Below are 14547 nucleotides of genomic sequence, written 5' to 3' on the forward strand. Positions count from 1 at the left end.
CACATTACTGTGGGAGTCTAAGTGTAGATTTGTGTCTGTCACTCTAACGGTCCCTATAAAGTTGCCACCAGGATCCTTGCACAGGCCTGCACACTAGCGACCTATTCTAATTCCAAAGATCCCACCGATAAACACCATAGTCATGCTAACTTCCCATTCTTTTTATCTATCTGTCCGTCCATCCATCCATCCATCCATCCATCCATCCATCCATCCATCCATCCATTTAGAGACATGTCTCTCTCTATATCTGTCTACACAGCCCTCACTGTCCTGAACTGGAACTCACTAGTAGGCCAGGCTGGGCTTGAACTCACAGAGGTCCTCTGTGGCTGCCTGCTGCGATAAAAGGCGTGTACCAACACCCAGCAACTTTCTGTTCTTTTAATAGTCACATAAGAAGCTGGGAATCAAATTCCTTCCAGTGTAGAAAACAGACTGTATTTAAAACGTAACAGGCAATGCAGCCAATAACTTGAACAAATTCACAGAGCAAGAGTAGAAACAGAACCTGGGCAGTGTTAGTTTCTTTACTAATTGTGCTAAATTTATTTACAGGGTCACCTGGCATTGTTTCTCAAAAGGCAGCCAAGGAACACAGGCCTCAGAATCATGCCAACAGGGTCTCTGAGGCAGACTCTAGAAATCCGCATTCTTTTTTTTTTTTTTTTTTAAATTTTTCGAGACAGGGTTTCTCCGTAGCTTTTTTGATTCCTGTCCTGGAACTAGCTGTTGTAGACCAGGCTGGCCTCGAACTCCCAGAGATCCGCCTGCCTCTGCCTCCCGAGTGCTGGGATTAAAGGCGTGCGCCACCACCGCCCGGCTAGAAATCCGCATTCTTACAAACTCCTGAGGAAACTGTCCTGAGCACGAACGTTTCAAAGACTACTGTGCCCTGGGTGACAGCAGCAAGTCAAAAACCGCCTTGGCTAAATTCCTGGGTTTAAGGTTCCCGCAGCCTCATGGGAAATGTAGTTTCGGCTGGGCTTCCCGCCTCTGGCCTTTTGGAGAGCTAGCCGGAAGGAGCCGAGCCAATGCGGAAACAACCGAGTGTTGCGAGGCGGGCCTTTTCCTGCTCGATTGCATGCTGGGAAAGGGCAGTTTCCGTTAGCTGCTGAAGGCTGTGGCGCGCCACCGGCCACCTCCCCACGTGAAGCAGTTGTGCGAGCATCGCCACGCCGGGCAGCTGTCTACCCGCGTCCGAGCGCCCCGGAAGCCGCGGGGGACCGGAAGTGGCCCGCGGAGGCTGCAGAGCTAGTCCGGGAGCCCGCTGCGAGGCGACTGGCAGCCCTGCGACGGCGCCATGTCCCTGATCTGCTCGAGTGAGTGCTGGCTGCGGCGGGAGGCGGGAGCGTGGCTGCGGCCCGGGACCAGGAGCCCGCGACCCTGCCTGCGGGGTGCATTTGCGCAGTGCTGCGCAATTCATGTAGCTGGGAAGAATGACTGTCGTTGTTTTACTGAGCCGAGACAGGCCTGAACAGAGCAAGGGGGAGAGGGCGAGGGGGGAGTGGTGCAGGGAAAAACAGCTCTTGGTGTCGGAAATCCGAGGACTTGCCCACGATCCACCTTCCACTGTGATCTGGGCTATGGCGGTCTGGGCCTCAGTTTTCCCATCTGCAGCATTGAAAGCGTTGCAGTGGGTATTGCTCGAGAACGTCGCTTAGGAATCGGAGTTTCTGTTATTTTGCAGAACACGCAGTGACTTCGAGACAGGGCTGGAAGCCAGGTGTCTGGCATCTAGCCTCGCGCAGTATGACTAATGAAAACAGCGAACGTTTAGAAAACCTGTATTGATTTACGACGCATCTCCAAACGATGATCTCATTTTATGCTTACAAGAATTATCTGAAGGGAAATAAAGATCTGTGATTTAGAGAGGGCGTCATAAGTCTTAGGAAGAATGGGGATTATCCAGGGATGCGTGGCACAGTTGGGCGATGGAGCTCTGTTCTTTGAGCGGGATCCATGCTGTACACTGTCTTGTCTTTGGGTATTTTATTACGGCATTGCGGGTGTTTACCTTCTTGTTGTTTGCCACATTACTAGCTTCCCCTCCCTCTCTATTCTCTTCTCAGAACGTTGCCATTAATTCAAAGAGGGAAAGGAAGGAGGGAAATGACAAACAGAAAAGGGAATCTCACACTGAAGAAATTGCAGTTTGCAAAGTATTTTCGAACAATTTGTTTCCTTTTAATCTTGAGAGAGCACTCTTACACGCCCTGGGCCATCCTTCCTTTTGCAAGGAAGGGAAAGCTCCCTCAAGTGTCCATTATGTGAGATAAGCCAACAGGATAGCACAGGAAAGCCATATTTCCTTCCATACCTGATTACATACGCTTGGGAGTCCTGCAGAAATAGGTGACTCCAAGGGAAGCTTATCCAGAACCTGTGCCACAGAAGAGAATAAGAGCTTGAAGCCTTGGGATGTGACTCACAGGTTCTGGGAGGGTGAGCAAAACTATGTGGTGAATAGGAGCTGTTTTGTTATGTGCTAAGTCTCTCAGGCTGTAAATATTATTTTAGAGCAGGCCTCAGGAGAGTCTGAGCATGGAGGTGGCTTTCACTTATCTGCTAAGGTAAACCGATTGTCCCTGCTTAGGGGAAGTTAGAGAAACACGAGGGCCTGAGAAGGTCACAGAGATCTTGATTCTGAGCTTGCTTTTGAGGCCTTCATTTTAGGTTGTTCAGCATGCCCAGATACTTTAGTGTCTGCATTGTCCTGGAGGTCAGTGACAGCTGTGGCCCATCTTCAAGGGTACACAGACCATTCTGTCAAGTGCCTAGAATAGAATCTTGCTTGGCACGTAGTGGCAGACACTATGGAAAGGTTTTTTGTATTTTTTTTAAAATTTATCAGTGCTTGTTACGTTGCTTTTTCTGCCTGTTGATCCATGTAGGGCTCCAGAGGAATGGCAGGGCTTTGAGTTGTGCTGTGTGTACTTCTTTGTCATGTTCTGGTCATCTTTGTTCAAACATGAGGTGGGCAGAGCTTACTGCTCACTCTTTACAGGACTGGCACATGGGATCTGGGCAGTTATTATTTATTTTCTTTTATTATTGGCAGACTAGAGAATCTAGTTAAGTAGTTGGCAAGCATTGTAGAACCAAGAACCAGCTAGCTTGCTGTCACAGACGTTGCTTCCTGATAGCTGAGTACGAGGACAGGGTCTTCTTAGGAGATGACACAACAAAGAGTCCCCTGTAGCCCAGGTCTTCTTTTACCCTGTGCTCACTATCTGCTTTCTCTATAGTCTCCAACGAAGTGCCAGAGCATCCATGCGTGTCCCCTGTCTCTAATCATGTGTATGAGCGGCGACTCATTGAGAAGTACATTGCAGAGAATGGCACAGATCCTATCAACAACCAGCCTCTCTCCGAGGAGCAGCTCATCGACATCAAAGGTGCCTACCCGATAGCCTGAGTCCAGGGCCAGCTCAGCGCAGCCTTCAGGAGTGGGATGTGGGGCCAGTCTGATGGAGAAGATAGATGGTGGCTGTGAATGAATAAAGAGAAGAGGGAAGGAGGAGGGTCCTTGGGTTCTGGTTCTTCATACCTGCTTTGCTGCCTTTCTTGGCAGTTGCTCACCCAATCCGGCCCAAGCCTCCCTCTGCCACCAGCATCCCAGCCATTCTGAAAGCCTTGCAGGATGAGTGGGTGAGTTCTGTGAAGGGAATGCACCTCTGAACCTTGGGATTGAAAATATGGGACCTCCCTCCCTCTTTGCTTTTTTAAACTTGTTTATTCTATTTTATGTTTGGGTCTTTTGAGTATCACTTATGTGCCTGGTGCTTGGGAGGAAGGGATAGGTTGTGTGATCCCTTGGAATTGCAGTTACAGACACTATGTGGTTCTGGGAATTGAACCTCTGGAAGAACAGCAAGTGCTCTTAACTCCTGGACCTTCTCTCCAGGCCCTCTTATTTTCTTGAGCTAGGACCGGTTCCTAGACCGGTCTGGAACTCATAATCCTTCTTCCTTAGCCTCCTAGTGCCTAGGGTTACAGAGCCCACCACCAGGCCTGGCTCTTCGTGGGGTTGAGCACAGGGCCAATGTAAGTGCTGTGCTGCTGAGCAGCCCCTCACTTCTTGCCAGCTGCACTTCGTTGTGTGGGGCAGGGTGGCAGCACAAGAGGAGCCTGGTTGTTGGAACTCCTGCACACCTGGATTCCAAAGTTTTCTCCACTGTCAGCCTTTGTGACAAGGGGCACACTACTCAGTCTCTGACCTTCCTGACTTTAGGATACTGGTTAGTCCTGTCTGTCTGAATTCCATAAGTAGAATAAAACTGACATATTTGCGTTGTGACATAGGGACTCTTCTTCACTACTGAACATTGCACTTGCTGAGGGTAGCCAGTAAACAACCACAACAGTGTTATTCTTTCCTTTCAGAGAAGTGATGACATTAACACCTGTGATTTGCTGGTGACTAGCAAAGATGGGGGTGGGAAGGAGCTAGCTCTCACTTCTGTCTGTGTGTCCAGGATGTTTTGTGTTGTAGGAGCTTCAGTGCCTTACAGGGGATTGTCATTCGGATGATAGCTTGGGTCTCTGAGCTGCTCAAGTTGGTTTCAGTGTGGAATAGGAGGTGGTGTCCTCTTCCCTGGCCGAGTTCTCCCCTAGTCCTCACAGTTGCCTACCCTCTCCCAGGATGCAGTCATGTTGCACAGCTTCACCCTTCGCCAGCAGCTGCAGACAACCCGCCAGGAGCTGTCCCATGCTCTGTACCAACACGATGCTGCCTGCAGAGTCATTGCCCGTCTCACGAAGGAAGTCACTGCTGCTCGAGAAGGTGTCTCTTCCTGCTGTCCCCCACCTTGGCTGGCCCTGCTTTGTAATGTCCCATTTTTAACATAATCTTTTCTCTCAGCTCTGGCTACTCTGAAACCACAGGCTGGTCTTATTGTACCTCAGGCCGTGCCAAGCTCACAGCCTAGTGTTGTGGTAAGTGTTCCCTTCCAAGCCCAGTAACTGTCCTTCCACAGGTGCCTTTGGTATTGTGAGCTCCTCCCACTCTCTTTCTTTTCTACAGGGTGCAGGAGAACCCATGGATTTGGGTGAGCTGGTGGGAATGACCCCTGAGATTATCCAGAAGGTGAGTCATACGCTGTTCTGTTGGGACTGCCACATGCCCTCCCTTAGTGCCATGGGCCCTGGGGCCAGAGTAAGAATCTCACAATGAGCAGTGGGAAGAGCCTGCACTGCTACTGAGCTCTCTGACTAGGCTTACTGTAGCCTACCTTGTCTGTCTCATTTCCCTTGCTTCTGAATAGAAGGAGGCGTCTACTTCACAGGCTTGTTGTAGGAAAGATGTAATTACTGATAAGGGTGGCTCTTATTGTTGGTGGGTTTGTGTGTGTGTGTTGTGTGTGTGTGTGCGTGTGCGCACACTTTGCTGATGTTCTGCCACTTTGTTACAGTTTTTGAGGGTTTTGCCTACAACATATAAGTTATCTGAAGCTGGAAGTCAGAGCTGAGACTTCCAGACTGCAACCCAGGGTTCTCTTGAATGTATAGTCTGCATTTGTAGGATCCAACAGTGTCTGAGCTCTCATATTTGGTCCCAGAGCACAACAGCCTAGCTCTGCCATTCGTCATTTTAGTGACCTTGGCAAGGGGGCTCTTTCTCTGTGTGGCTTTGGAGCCTGTCCTGGAATTCACTCTATCAACCAGGCTGGCCTCAAACTTACAGAGATCCACCTACCTCTGCCTCCCCAGTGCTGGGATTAAAGGTGCACCACCACCGCCTGGCTACGGGGGTTCTTTTGATGTTTAGTTTCCTCAGCTACACCATAAGGTCATGGATACCCCACCTTGTAAGATTGGAGTGGAAATGTGTCAGCTTTTAGCACATAGCTTGGCAGATAGCAATTTTTTGGTGATGATTGTGACACTAGCTATACCAGCATCCAGTCTGTTTCGTTCTTGCAAAATCATTTGTCTCAGAAAATTGTGCTCTCCACAGCTTCAAGACAAGGCTACTGTGCTAACCACGGAGCGTAAGAAGGTGAGTTGATGCCTGGTGTGAGCACTTGACTTCTGGGAGGAGGGGCTAGTTGAAGCCTGCTTTCATGGCTGATCTTTGGGGGCTTTCTCTTTTCTCAGAGAGGAAAGACTGTGCCTGAGGAGCTAGTGAAACCTGAAGAGCTCAGCAAGTACCGGCAGGTGGCATCCCATGTGGTAAGTAGCTGGAGGTGGCCCTTACTGTTTCTAGGGCAAGGTAGGCCAGTGTGAGGAGCAGGGGGAAATACTGCTCAGACCTCTGGCATGGTGTCTTGCCATGCAGTGAGGGAGTTGCTGCATCCAGGCAGCTAGCCAAGCTAGATAGATAAGGGATAAAATCCACTCTTGTTCCTTGGCTAGGGAGGAATATGAGGGTGTGGGGAAGGGGAGTGCAGGAGCTGTGTGGCTCTCTGGCCTGCCTTGATTTGACTGTGACTGGGTTTTGTGTGAATCTGTCTGCAAAGGGGCTACACAGTGCTAGCATTCCTGGGATCCTTGCTCTGGACCTCTGTCCTTCAGACACCAACAAGATTCTCACTGGTGAGTCTGGGCCTGGCCCGACAGGCCAATTGAGGGGTGGCAGGAGCAAGGGAGGCGCATGCCCTGATCCTCTGCATGGATTTGAGGACAGAAAGCACAGGGATCCTGGGATTCATTTTTTTTTTTTTTTTTTTTTTGTCTTTTTTGGATCTTCTCCAGGTGGAGCAGACAAAAACGTTGTTGTCTTTGATAAGAGTACTGAGCAAATCCTGGCCACTCTCAAAGGCCATACCAAGAAGGTCACCAGCGTGGTGTTTCATCCTTCTCAGGTAAGCCACTCTCACAGCCACTCTCGTCCTTTGCTGAGTCCAGTTCCAGTGGCTTTGAGTCTCAGAGCTAATTGCCCAACCCCCACTGTCTGGATGAAGCGGGCATTGATGGGTCTCTGTGTAGAACACCAGAGCAGTGGCCCTCAAACCAAAGGAGAAAGAAAATGCAACCAACAAACCATATTCACATCAATTTTGCATATAGTAAAAGAAAACAACCATCCTAAAGGGTTTATAGATAACTACAGACAGTAAAACTCCATGTATTCCTGACTGCCAGGTTCACGTGACCCTGTAGGGTTGGGCTCAAAATTTAATATTGACTATTGAAAGTATTATGAGTTCAAATAGGAGAGAACCACTGGTTTAGAGGATAAAGGTAGCTCATTAGAGGAGATTAATATTCTCATAAGACTTGAGACAAAAGTGCAGTGGCGTGGTGTGCAGCTGCATGGGGTGCTGGAGTAGTGCCTCCCAGTTAAGTCTTTCTCTTAGACATAAGGAACTGAGAAATAGAGGAATATGTCTTAATGTTCGGTTGCTGTGAAGAGATGATACCAAGATCACAGCAACTCTTTTTGTTTGTTTGGGTTTTTTTTTTTTTTTTTTTTTTGGTGTTTTAAGACAGGGTTTTTCAAGCCAGATGGCGCACGCCTTTAATCCCAGCACTCGGGAGGCAGAGGCAGGTGGATCTTTGTGAGTTCAAGGCTGGCATGGTCTACAAAAGCTAGTTCCAGGACAGGCTCCAAAGCTACAAAGAAATGTAGTAGGAGCTGCAGACAGGCCTGCTTTTCATCCCACCCGGTTCCCAGCCGCCTGGCTAGCTTATGTCCCGAAATAATTACACGGAAACTGTATTCTTTTAAACACTGCTGGCCCATTATCTCTAGCCTCTTACTGGCTAGTTCTCACATCTTGATTAACCCATTTTTAATAATCTGTGTAGCACCACGAAGTGGTGTCTTAGCGGGAAAGGTTCAGCATGTCTGACCTGGTGGCTGGCTCCATCGCTTCTGCCCTCACTTCCCTTCTTCCCAGCATTCTATTCTGTCTACTTCACACACCTATGTTCTGACCTATCAGGCCAAGCAGTTTCTTTATTAATTAATCAATGAAAGCAACAGATAAATGTAAGACCTTCCCACATCAGAGAAACCCTGTCTCAAAAAACAAACAAAAAAAGGACAGGGTTTCTCTGTGTAGTCCTGGCTGTCCTAGAACTTGCTCTGTAGACCAAACTGGCCTCGAACTCAAAGTGATCCACCTGACTTTGCCTCCCTGGTGCTGGGATTAAAGGTGTGCGCCACCACTGCCCGGCTCCACAGCAGATCTTAATAAAGGAAGCGTTGGGGGTTGGGGGATTGCTTAGTTTCACATGCTAGTCCATTTTCAGCATGGCGGGGGGCACGGTGGCAAGCGTGGCAGTGGGACAGTGGCTGAGGGCACATCCTGATCTGCAAGGAAAGAGACAGATACACACACTCTGGGTTTGGCATGGCTTTTGAAACCTCAAAACCAGTCCACCTCCAGTGAGATACTTCCTCCAGCAAGGCCACACTTCTAATCCTTTCAAATACTGCCACTTCCTGATGACTAAGCATTCAAATATATGAGCCTGTAGGGGCCATTTTTATTTAAACCACCACAATTATAGCAAACTGGAAAACGAATTCAAAATGAAAGCACTATTTTCTGTTTATTTGGTGTTTTGATTTTTATGAATATGTGTTAATGAATGATGATAGTTGCTTTTATCTTCTGTCTCTTACTCCTAATTAGTCAAAATAATTTGTTATGAAAACTAAATAAGCTTTCTATCTGCCCCATGTCTTTTGGACAGTCAACTCTCCCTTGAGGTCTCCGGCCATTTCAGCAGCATTCTCTCTTGGCTGTGTTAGGCAGGGGCTAGAAGGAGAAGCAGTTGCTCGTAGTTGTGACTATACATTTCACTTCCTGGGCTCTGATTCTTGGTCTCTTTCCTTTCAGGAACTGGTGTTTTCTGCATCCCCAGATGCCACTATCAGGATTTGGTCGGTCCCAAACACCTCTTGTGTACAGGTTGTTCGAGCCCATGAGAGCGCAGTGACAGGCCTCAGCCTCCATGCTACTGGAGACTATCTCCTGAGCTCCTCTGATGATCAGGTGCAGTCCCAGCCAGGCCCTTAGAAGGGTGGGGGGGCATCTTCCTGTGGGGCAGCCAGATTCCCAGAGTTCTAAAAATGTTTCTTCTGTTGTGGGAGCTAACTTTGCCAGCAGATGCTGAACCAGTGTCTCTCGAGGGCCACCAGACCCACTTTCTCATTGTCTTCCTTGTCTCTTCTCCAGTACTGGGCCTTCTCTGACATCCAGACAGGGCGCGTGCTCACCAAGGTGACAGATGAGACATCCGGCTGCTGTAAGTGGCCTTAGCGGCACTGAGCTCTTTAGTTTGCAGTGTGTCGTTAAGTTTTACCTAGTCATTTGTTTACCTGTTCTAAAGACTGCCTACCACTGGCACCAGTATAGTGGCCATAGTGGCTGTTGACTACAGATGCCTCTCCCCTTTCCTCGCTCAGCTCTCACCTGTGCGCAGTTCCACCCTGATGGACTCATCTTTGGAACAGGAACCATGGACTCCCAGATCAAGATCTGGGACTTAAAGGTAGGACAATGAGGCCTCTTCTGTGACTCAGAGGGAGAAGGAACTGATGAGTTGTGGTGGTAGGCCCTGGGATACCTCAGGGCCTAGGAGGGCCTGGCTCTGTTTGTGTGGCATGCTGAATGTCACCAAGTAACTGGGTGCACAGGACGTCTCAGAAGTTTTCTTCCTGTTTCAACCAGCGAGTGATAATTTTATTGCCCAACTCCCACCTGTAGGAGCGTACCAATGTGGCCAACTTTCCCGGCCACTCTGGCCCCATTACCAGCATCGCCTTCTCTGAGAATGGGTACTACTTGGCCACAGCAGCCGATGACTCTTCAGTCAAGCTCTGGGACTTACGCAAGCTGAAGAACTTCAAGACATTGCAGCTGGACAACAACTTTGAGGTGTGCCCCTCCCCCGTTTCAGTTGTTTCTCCTCACTCACCGATAGTTTAAGTTCATGTAAGCTGCTTCTGTTTGTTCCCAGTTCTGTGGCTTTTGGTCATTTGTGTAATTGCCTTTCTTTGGGGTTTGGCAGGTGAAGTCACTGATCTTTGACCAGAGTGGAACCTACCTGGCTCTTGGGGGTACAGATGTCCAGATCTACATCTGCAAACAGTGGACAGAGATTCTTCACTTTACAGGTAGAGGCTGGCTGTGGCTTACCAGGGCCTTGTACATCTGCTCTAGAGAAAAGTGGAGAAATTTCACTGAGGGTGAAGCTTGGCTTGGCCTAGATATGCCCAAACTATTCTTCCCTTCTCCATTTTCTGTCCCGGAGCAGAACCAGCCAAGTTTTCTACTGAGTCCAACCCCCAGGCTGCTTTTACTTATGTTTGGGGGCAGTAGAGCATTGTGGCCTAGGAAAAGTATTTGTGAGTCTCTTTGACTCACTTATCAGCTGTACTCGCCCCAATTTATGTTAAGGGGAAAATTGGAATGAAAAGTTCAGACACTCTGGTAAATACCGGGATTCACATGCAAGTGCCTGTTACCTGTAGGTCAGAAGTGTCTTATGGGATGTTTGGTATTGGGTCTTGATTTGAGCAATGAATAAGAACCAGTCAGGGCAGTAATGAAGTTTTTATTATTTGTTTGTTTGTTTTATTTATTTTGTTTTTACGGAGACAGGGTCCCTCTGTGTAACAAGCCCTTGCTGTTCTGGAACTCACTTTGTTGTCAATGAACTCACAGAGATCCGTCTGTCTCTGTCTACTGAGTGCTGGGGTTAAAGGCATGCACCACTATACCCAGCACGGTGGTTTTTTTTTTGTTTTTTGTTTTTTTTGTGAACTTTATTGGGGTCTATCATGGGTGAGTGATGATGAGGTTTGTAGTCAAGTTAGGAAGGGCTGGTGGAAGCTAGTTTAGTAGTTTGTTTTCCTTTGGAGTCCAGGGCCTTTCCCACAGTAGCAAGTGTTCAAGTCCCAACACAAATACTTAGGGCAACTAGAATAATAAAGAAAAGTCAGACTGACACAGTGCTGCCCAAGAGGCTTTATCACCTTGAAGTCCCCTGTGGCCCTGGGTAGCTATAGCTTCGACTTTAGGGTATCTTGCTGGGTATAATAACTCACACCTGTAATGCCAACTCTTGGTAGCTAGAGAATGATCTTGAGTTTAGGCCAACTAGGAGCACAGAGGGTTTTTCCCTGGAGAGCTGGGGAGCACGGGTATTTTCCAAAGTCTAGAAGGAACTTGCCCTAGTTCTCCAGCTATCTGAGTCCTGGGAGGATAGCTCAGCTTTGTCTGTACTGAATGCAGCCCTGTGCTGTGTGCCCTGGACTTTGGCATCTTTGAGCTAGAACAGGCTAATGGACAAGAGCTAAAGCCAAACATACCAAGTGAGCACTGAGGTTTCCAGCTGTAGTATGCTTGCCCAGAAAGCTCAGGTGAAAGGGGATTGGTATTCCTCTGTTCATTTACCCAGTCCTACAAAAGATTGAGTGCCGCTTCCTGCCAGGTGCTGAGTGCTGGCTAAAAATCAGTGGTGAACAGAATCCTGCCTCAGGAGGGTGCATTCTGACCCTTATATCTGGGTTTTTGCCAGGATCATGGCATTCAAAGTCATTGTTCAGCCCTGAAGAAGAAACAGCCTTCTCATAGTTCCCTTTTTTCTCTCCTCAGAGCATAGTGGCCTGACCACTGGAGTGGCCTTTGGGCACCACGCCAAGTTCATCGCTTCAACAGGCATGGACAGGAGCCTCAAATTCTACAGTCTGTAGGCCCTATGCCTTCTCACAATTCTGGGCCTCATCTCAGTAGTGGGTTAGATTTAGGGGGGTGGGGGGACTCTAGGAGGAGGGAGGTCTGGTGGGGGGGACATTCACATCATTTCATTCTGGTCTGGATGATGGTCTGAGCCAGGGCACATGGAGCACCGCTATCCATGCAGCCTTCAGGCCCCAGGGAACGAACATGGAGGAACTGTCACCCTGTAAGTGCTCAGAGTCGGAGTCCAGCACCTCTTCCCAGTAGTGGCAGCTGTTCCATGCCTGCTCTGTTTCAGCTCTTCTGAGACAGGGAGGTGAGCCAAGGGAACTGTGAAGGGAGGGGCAGGAGGGCTTGTGCTGGTTTTTGTAAGCAGTGATCTAGTTTCATTAAAAAAAACCCCACACAGTAAATATATTGTCATCTCCTTGAGTCTGTCTGCCAGAGAGACCCTGAGTTGGGAAGGTCATGGGGAGGGAGCACGGTGTGGGACACTGGCTATCAGGATGCCTCCCCGTACCAGAAGTAAAGTAAAAGCTTAGAAGCCATTTGTCAAGTCTCTCATGCTCAGGCAGGCCTTGACCTTGTTTCCAGTGCTTCTGCCTCTCTTGCTGTGCTTGCCCCTGGCTTGACTTCTCACAGCCTCAAAGGTGGTGGGGAATTAGATTAGCCTTAGCCTGCTAATGGGTTTCTGTGAGAGGATTGCTAGGAGTACTTCAGTTGTAGGTGATACAAACTGGTTGCCAGCTGGCTTGACCAAAGAGACTTTCTTGACTGACATCTTCTCCCAGGGGAAACAGCTAATGCACAGTAAATAAAAAGTTAGCTGATGATGCCATTATTCGCAGCACTCAGGAGGCAGAGGCAGGCAGATCTCTGAGTTCAAGGCCAGCCTATCCTGGTCTACAGAGTGAGTTCTGGTCTACAGAGCGAGTTCTAGGGCTGTTAGACAGAGATACCCTGTTTCAAAAAAAAAAAGAACAAAAAATAATGTTTAGATGATAATACAGGGAGATTAATGTAGGGTCCTGTGACTGCTCTACAGTTGGAAGTTACGGGGGGTGGGGTGGCGCTGTAGGGGAAGAGGACAGTTGTAGGAAGAAGAGAAGAAGGTAGGTTCTGAGGTTGAGATGAAGGAGGTGTGGAGTGGGAGGAGTTAAGTATGGTTGGGGTAAGTTACCATTAGGTGTGCCCAGGAGGGCCTTAGGGCCATCCCAATGGAATGCTAGTGTTGGGATCCTGCTGTGAGCTTAGGTGTGTGCAGAGAAGAGGTGAGGAAGGGTAAAATTAGCTGCTGCGTACAGTTGAGAAACCGTTAGGAAGGAAGAGCGGAGAAGTGAGGTGTCACTTAGAGGTTGTGGGCAAGTCAAGGTGGTACTTCCTGTGAGCACAGAACAAAGCCTCTGGGTATGTGATACCAGGCAGTCCTGTGGTCCAGGAAATTCGGACTTACCTTATCTGCCAGAATGGAAGCTCACAGTAGACAAGCATCTGTTGTAGTTACTGTGCAGCCTGCTGCTCCCTGGACGTGGGCCCAGTCAGCTGTTAAGCGGCCAGGGAGATAGCTCAGTTGGTAAGGTGCTTGCTAGGCAAGCACGTGGCGCTGACTTTAGCCTCAGCACCTAATAGGTAAAAGCCAGAAATAGTGTGAAGTGCACAGGTCGGGGAGCCTTGGCATATACCAGAGATGCAAACAGCCACCCTTCTTTATACTGTACCAGTTTGCATAGTACTTAGGACAGTGAGATCGTGTGCAGTTAGGGCGGAATTATGTGCAGATGGCCAGGAGGCACTGGAGCAAGCGTCTCCAATGGCTTTCCGCCCACTCGTATGAGAACATTGAGTCAGCAGGCCCAGTCGTGAGGGTCCCTAACTAGTAGATGCAGCTGCTCTGATGAGATAAAAGCAGGCTTGATGAATCCTAATGGACTCCACCCTTCTAGTATTTAAGTTCTAGGAGCCTCACTGGGTCTGGTGACCAAAGAAACAATGTTTGCTATGAAATGGATTGATGCTTACTGTACTCTATGAGTATTTGAGTCTCTGGATGTTCAAAGCCATGTCCTTTTTGCTCTGCAGCTGACAGGGAGTCTATATTGTGCTTGAACTTGGAGCACCAACCAAGGAGGTCACTTTGGTGCAGTGAAGTTAACTCTGGCTCCCAACTAAGCTGGTGCCTTGGTGGAGCTCCTGCATGTCGCGCCCCTGGCCAGCAGGTGGTGCTAGTACCGTTCTGCAGGTGAGAGTGTTAGAGAAGCATCTTGTCCTAAGGCATCCCATGAACTGGGATTTTTAAACCTTGTTTCAGAGACAAAGCTGAGGCAGCAGTGGGCAGCTAATGAACTCTTCAGGTCTCTGGGAGTCATGATTAGTATCAGCTCTCACATCAAGCCCAGGTTTGGCTCCCAGCTCTATCTTTTTACAGTAAGTCTGTCAGTTTGTGGTGTCTACCTGGTAGGGCTGTGAGTGCTAAGTGAACACAGGTTGGCCCTCGGTAACTACACACTGCTTCCCTGTTTTATGATGGCTGCCAATGACACGGTTACAGTGCTTGACACCTATCGTGTTAAAGTTTGGCCTAACTTTCCCATCCTTAAGCCTGATATTAAAGCTCATCAACCCAGCTGGCCATGGTGGTGCACACCTTTAATCCCAGCAAGGATCTCTGAGTTCTAGGCCAGCCTGATTTAAAACGCAAGTTCTGGGACAGCCAGGGTTACACAGAGAAACCCCGTCTCCAATAAACAAAAAGAACAAAAGCTCATAATCCAGGCAGGGAGGCAAGATAAAGCAGAATACATCCAAGACTGAAATATGAACGATTCCTCTGCCCCTCCACCCCCATACTAAGAATTTGGATGGCACACGTTGGAGAGAGAGACTTATACTTCTTGTTACTGGGACA

The 14547-nt window shown here is 48.7% G+C and overlaps 1 protein-coding gene across 1 annotated transcript; it reads left to right on the top strand.

Moving 5' to 3' along the window:
• Positions 1-1090: 1090 nt before the first annotated feature.
• On the top strand, positions 1091-12046 carry Prpf19 (pre-mRNA processing factor 19). Its single transcript, XM_005369653.2, has 16 exons — positions 1091-1322; positions 3252-3401; positions 3578-3654; positions 4648-4789; positions 4868-4941; positions 5030-5092; positions 5963-6004; positions 6103-6177; positions 6465-6540; positions 6700-6809; positions 8796-8951; positions 9135-9204; positions 9365-9450; positions 9666-9836; positions 9970-10075; positions 11559-12046. Exons 1-16 carry the CDS (start codon positions 1304-1306, stop codon positions 11654-11656), a joined length of 1515 nt encoding a protein of 504 aa, XP_005369710.1. The 5' UTR covers positions 1091-1303; the 3' UTR covers positions 11657-12046.
• Positions 12047-14547: the final 2501 nt, after the last annotated feature.

This window comes from Microtus ochrogaster, unplaced genomic scaffold, assembly GCF_000317375.1.
Source record: "Microtus ochrogaster isolate Prairie Vole_2 unplaced genomic scaffold, MicOch1.0 UNK56, whole genome shotgun sequence".
In the NCBI taxonomy this organism is placed as follows: Eukaryota; Metazoa; Chordata; class Mammalia; order Rodentia; family Cricetidae; genus Microtus; species Microtus ochrogaster.

What these genes read in the sequence shown, in the direction of transcription:
- Prpf19 (XM_005369653.2), top strand. An exon ending in GCAGCTCATCGACATCAAAG is followed by an intron (nt 3,402 to 3,577) that starts GTGCCTACCCGA and finishes CTTTCTTGGCAG; the next exon opens with TTGCTCACCCAATCCGGCCC. An exon ending in AGTCACTGCTGCTCGAGAAG is followed by an intron (nt 4,790 to 4,867) that starts GTGTCTCTTCCT and finishes CTTTTCTCTCAG; the next exon opens with CTCTGGCTACTCTGAAACCA.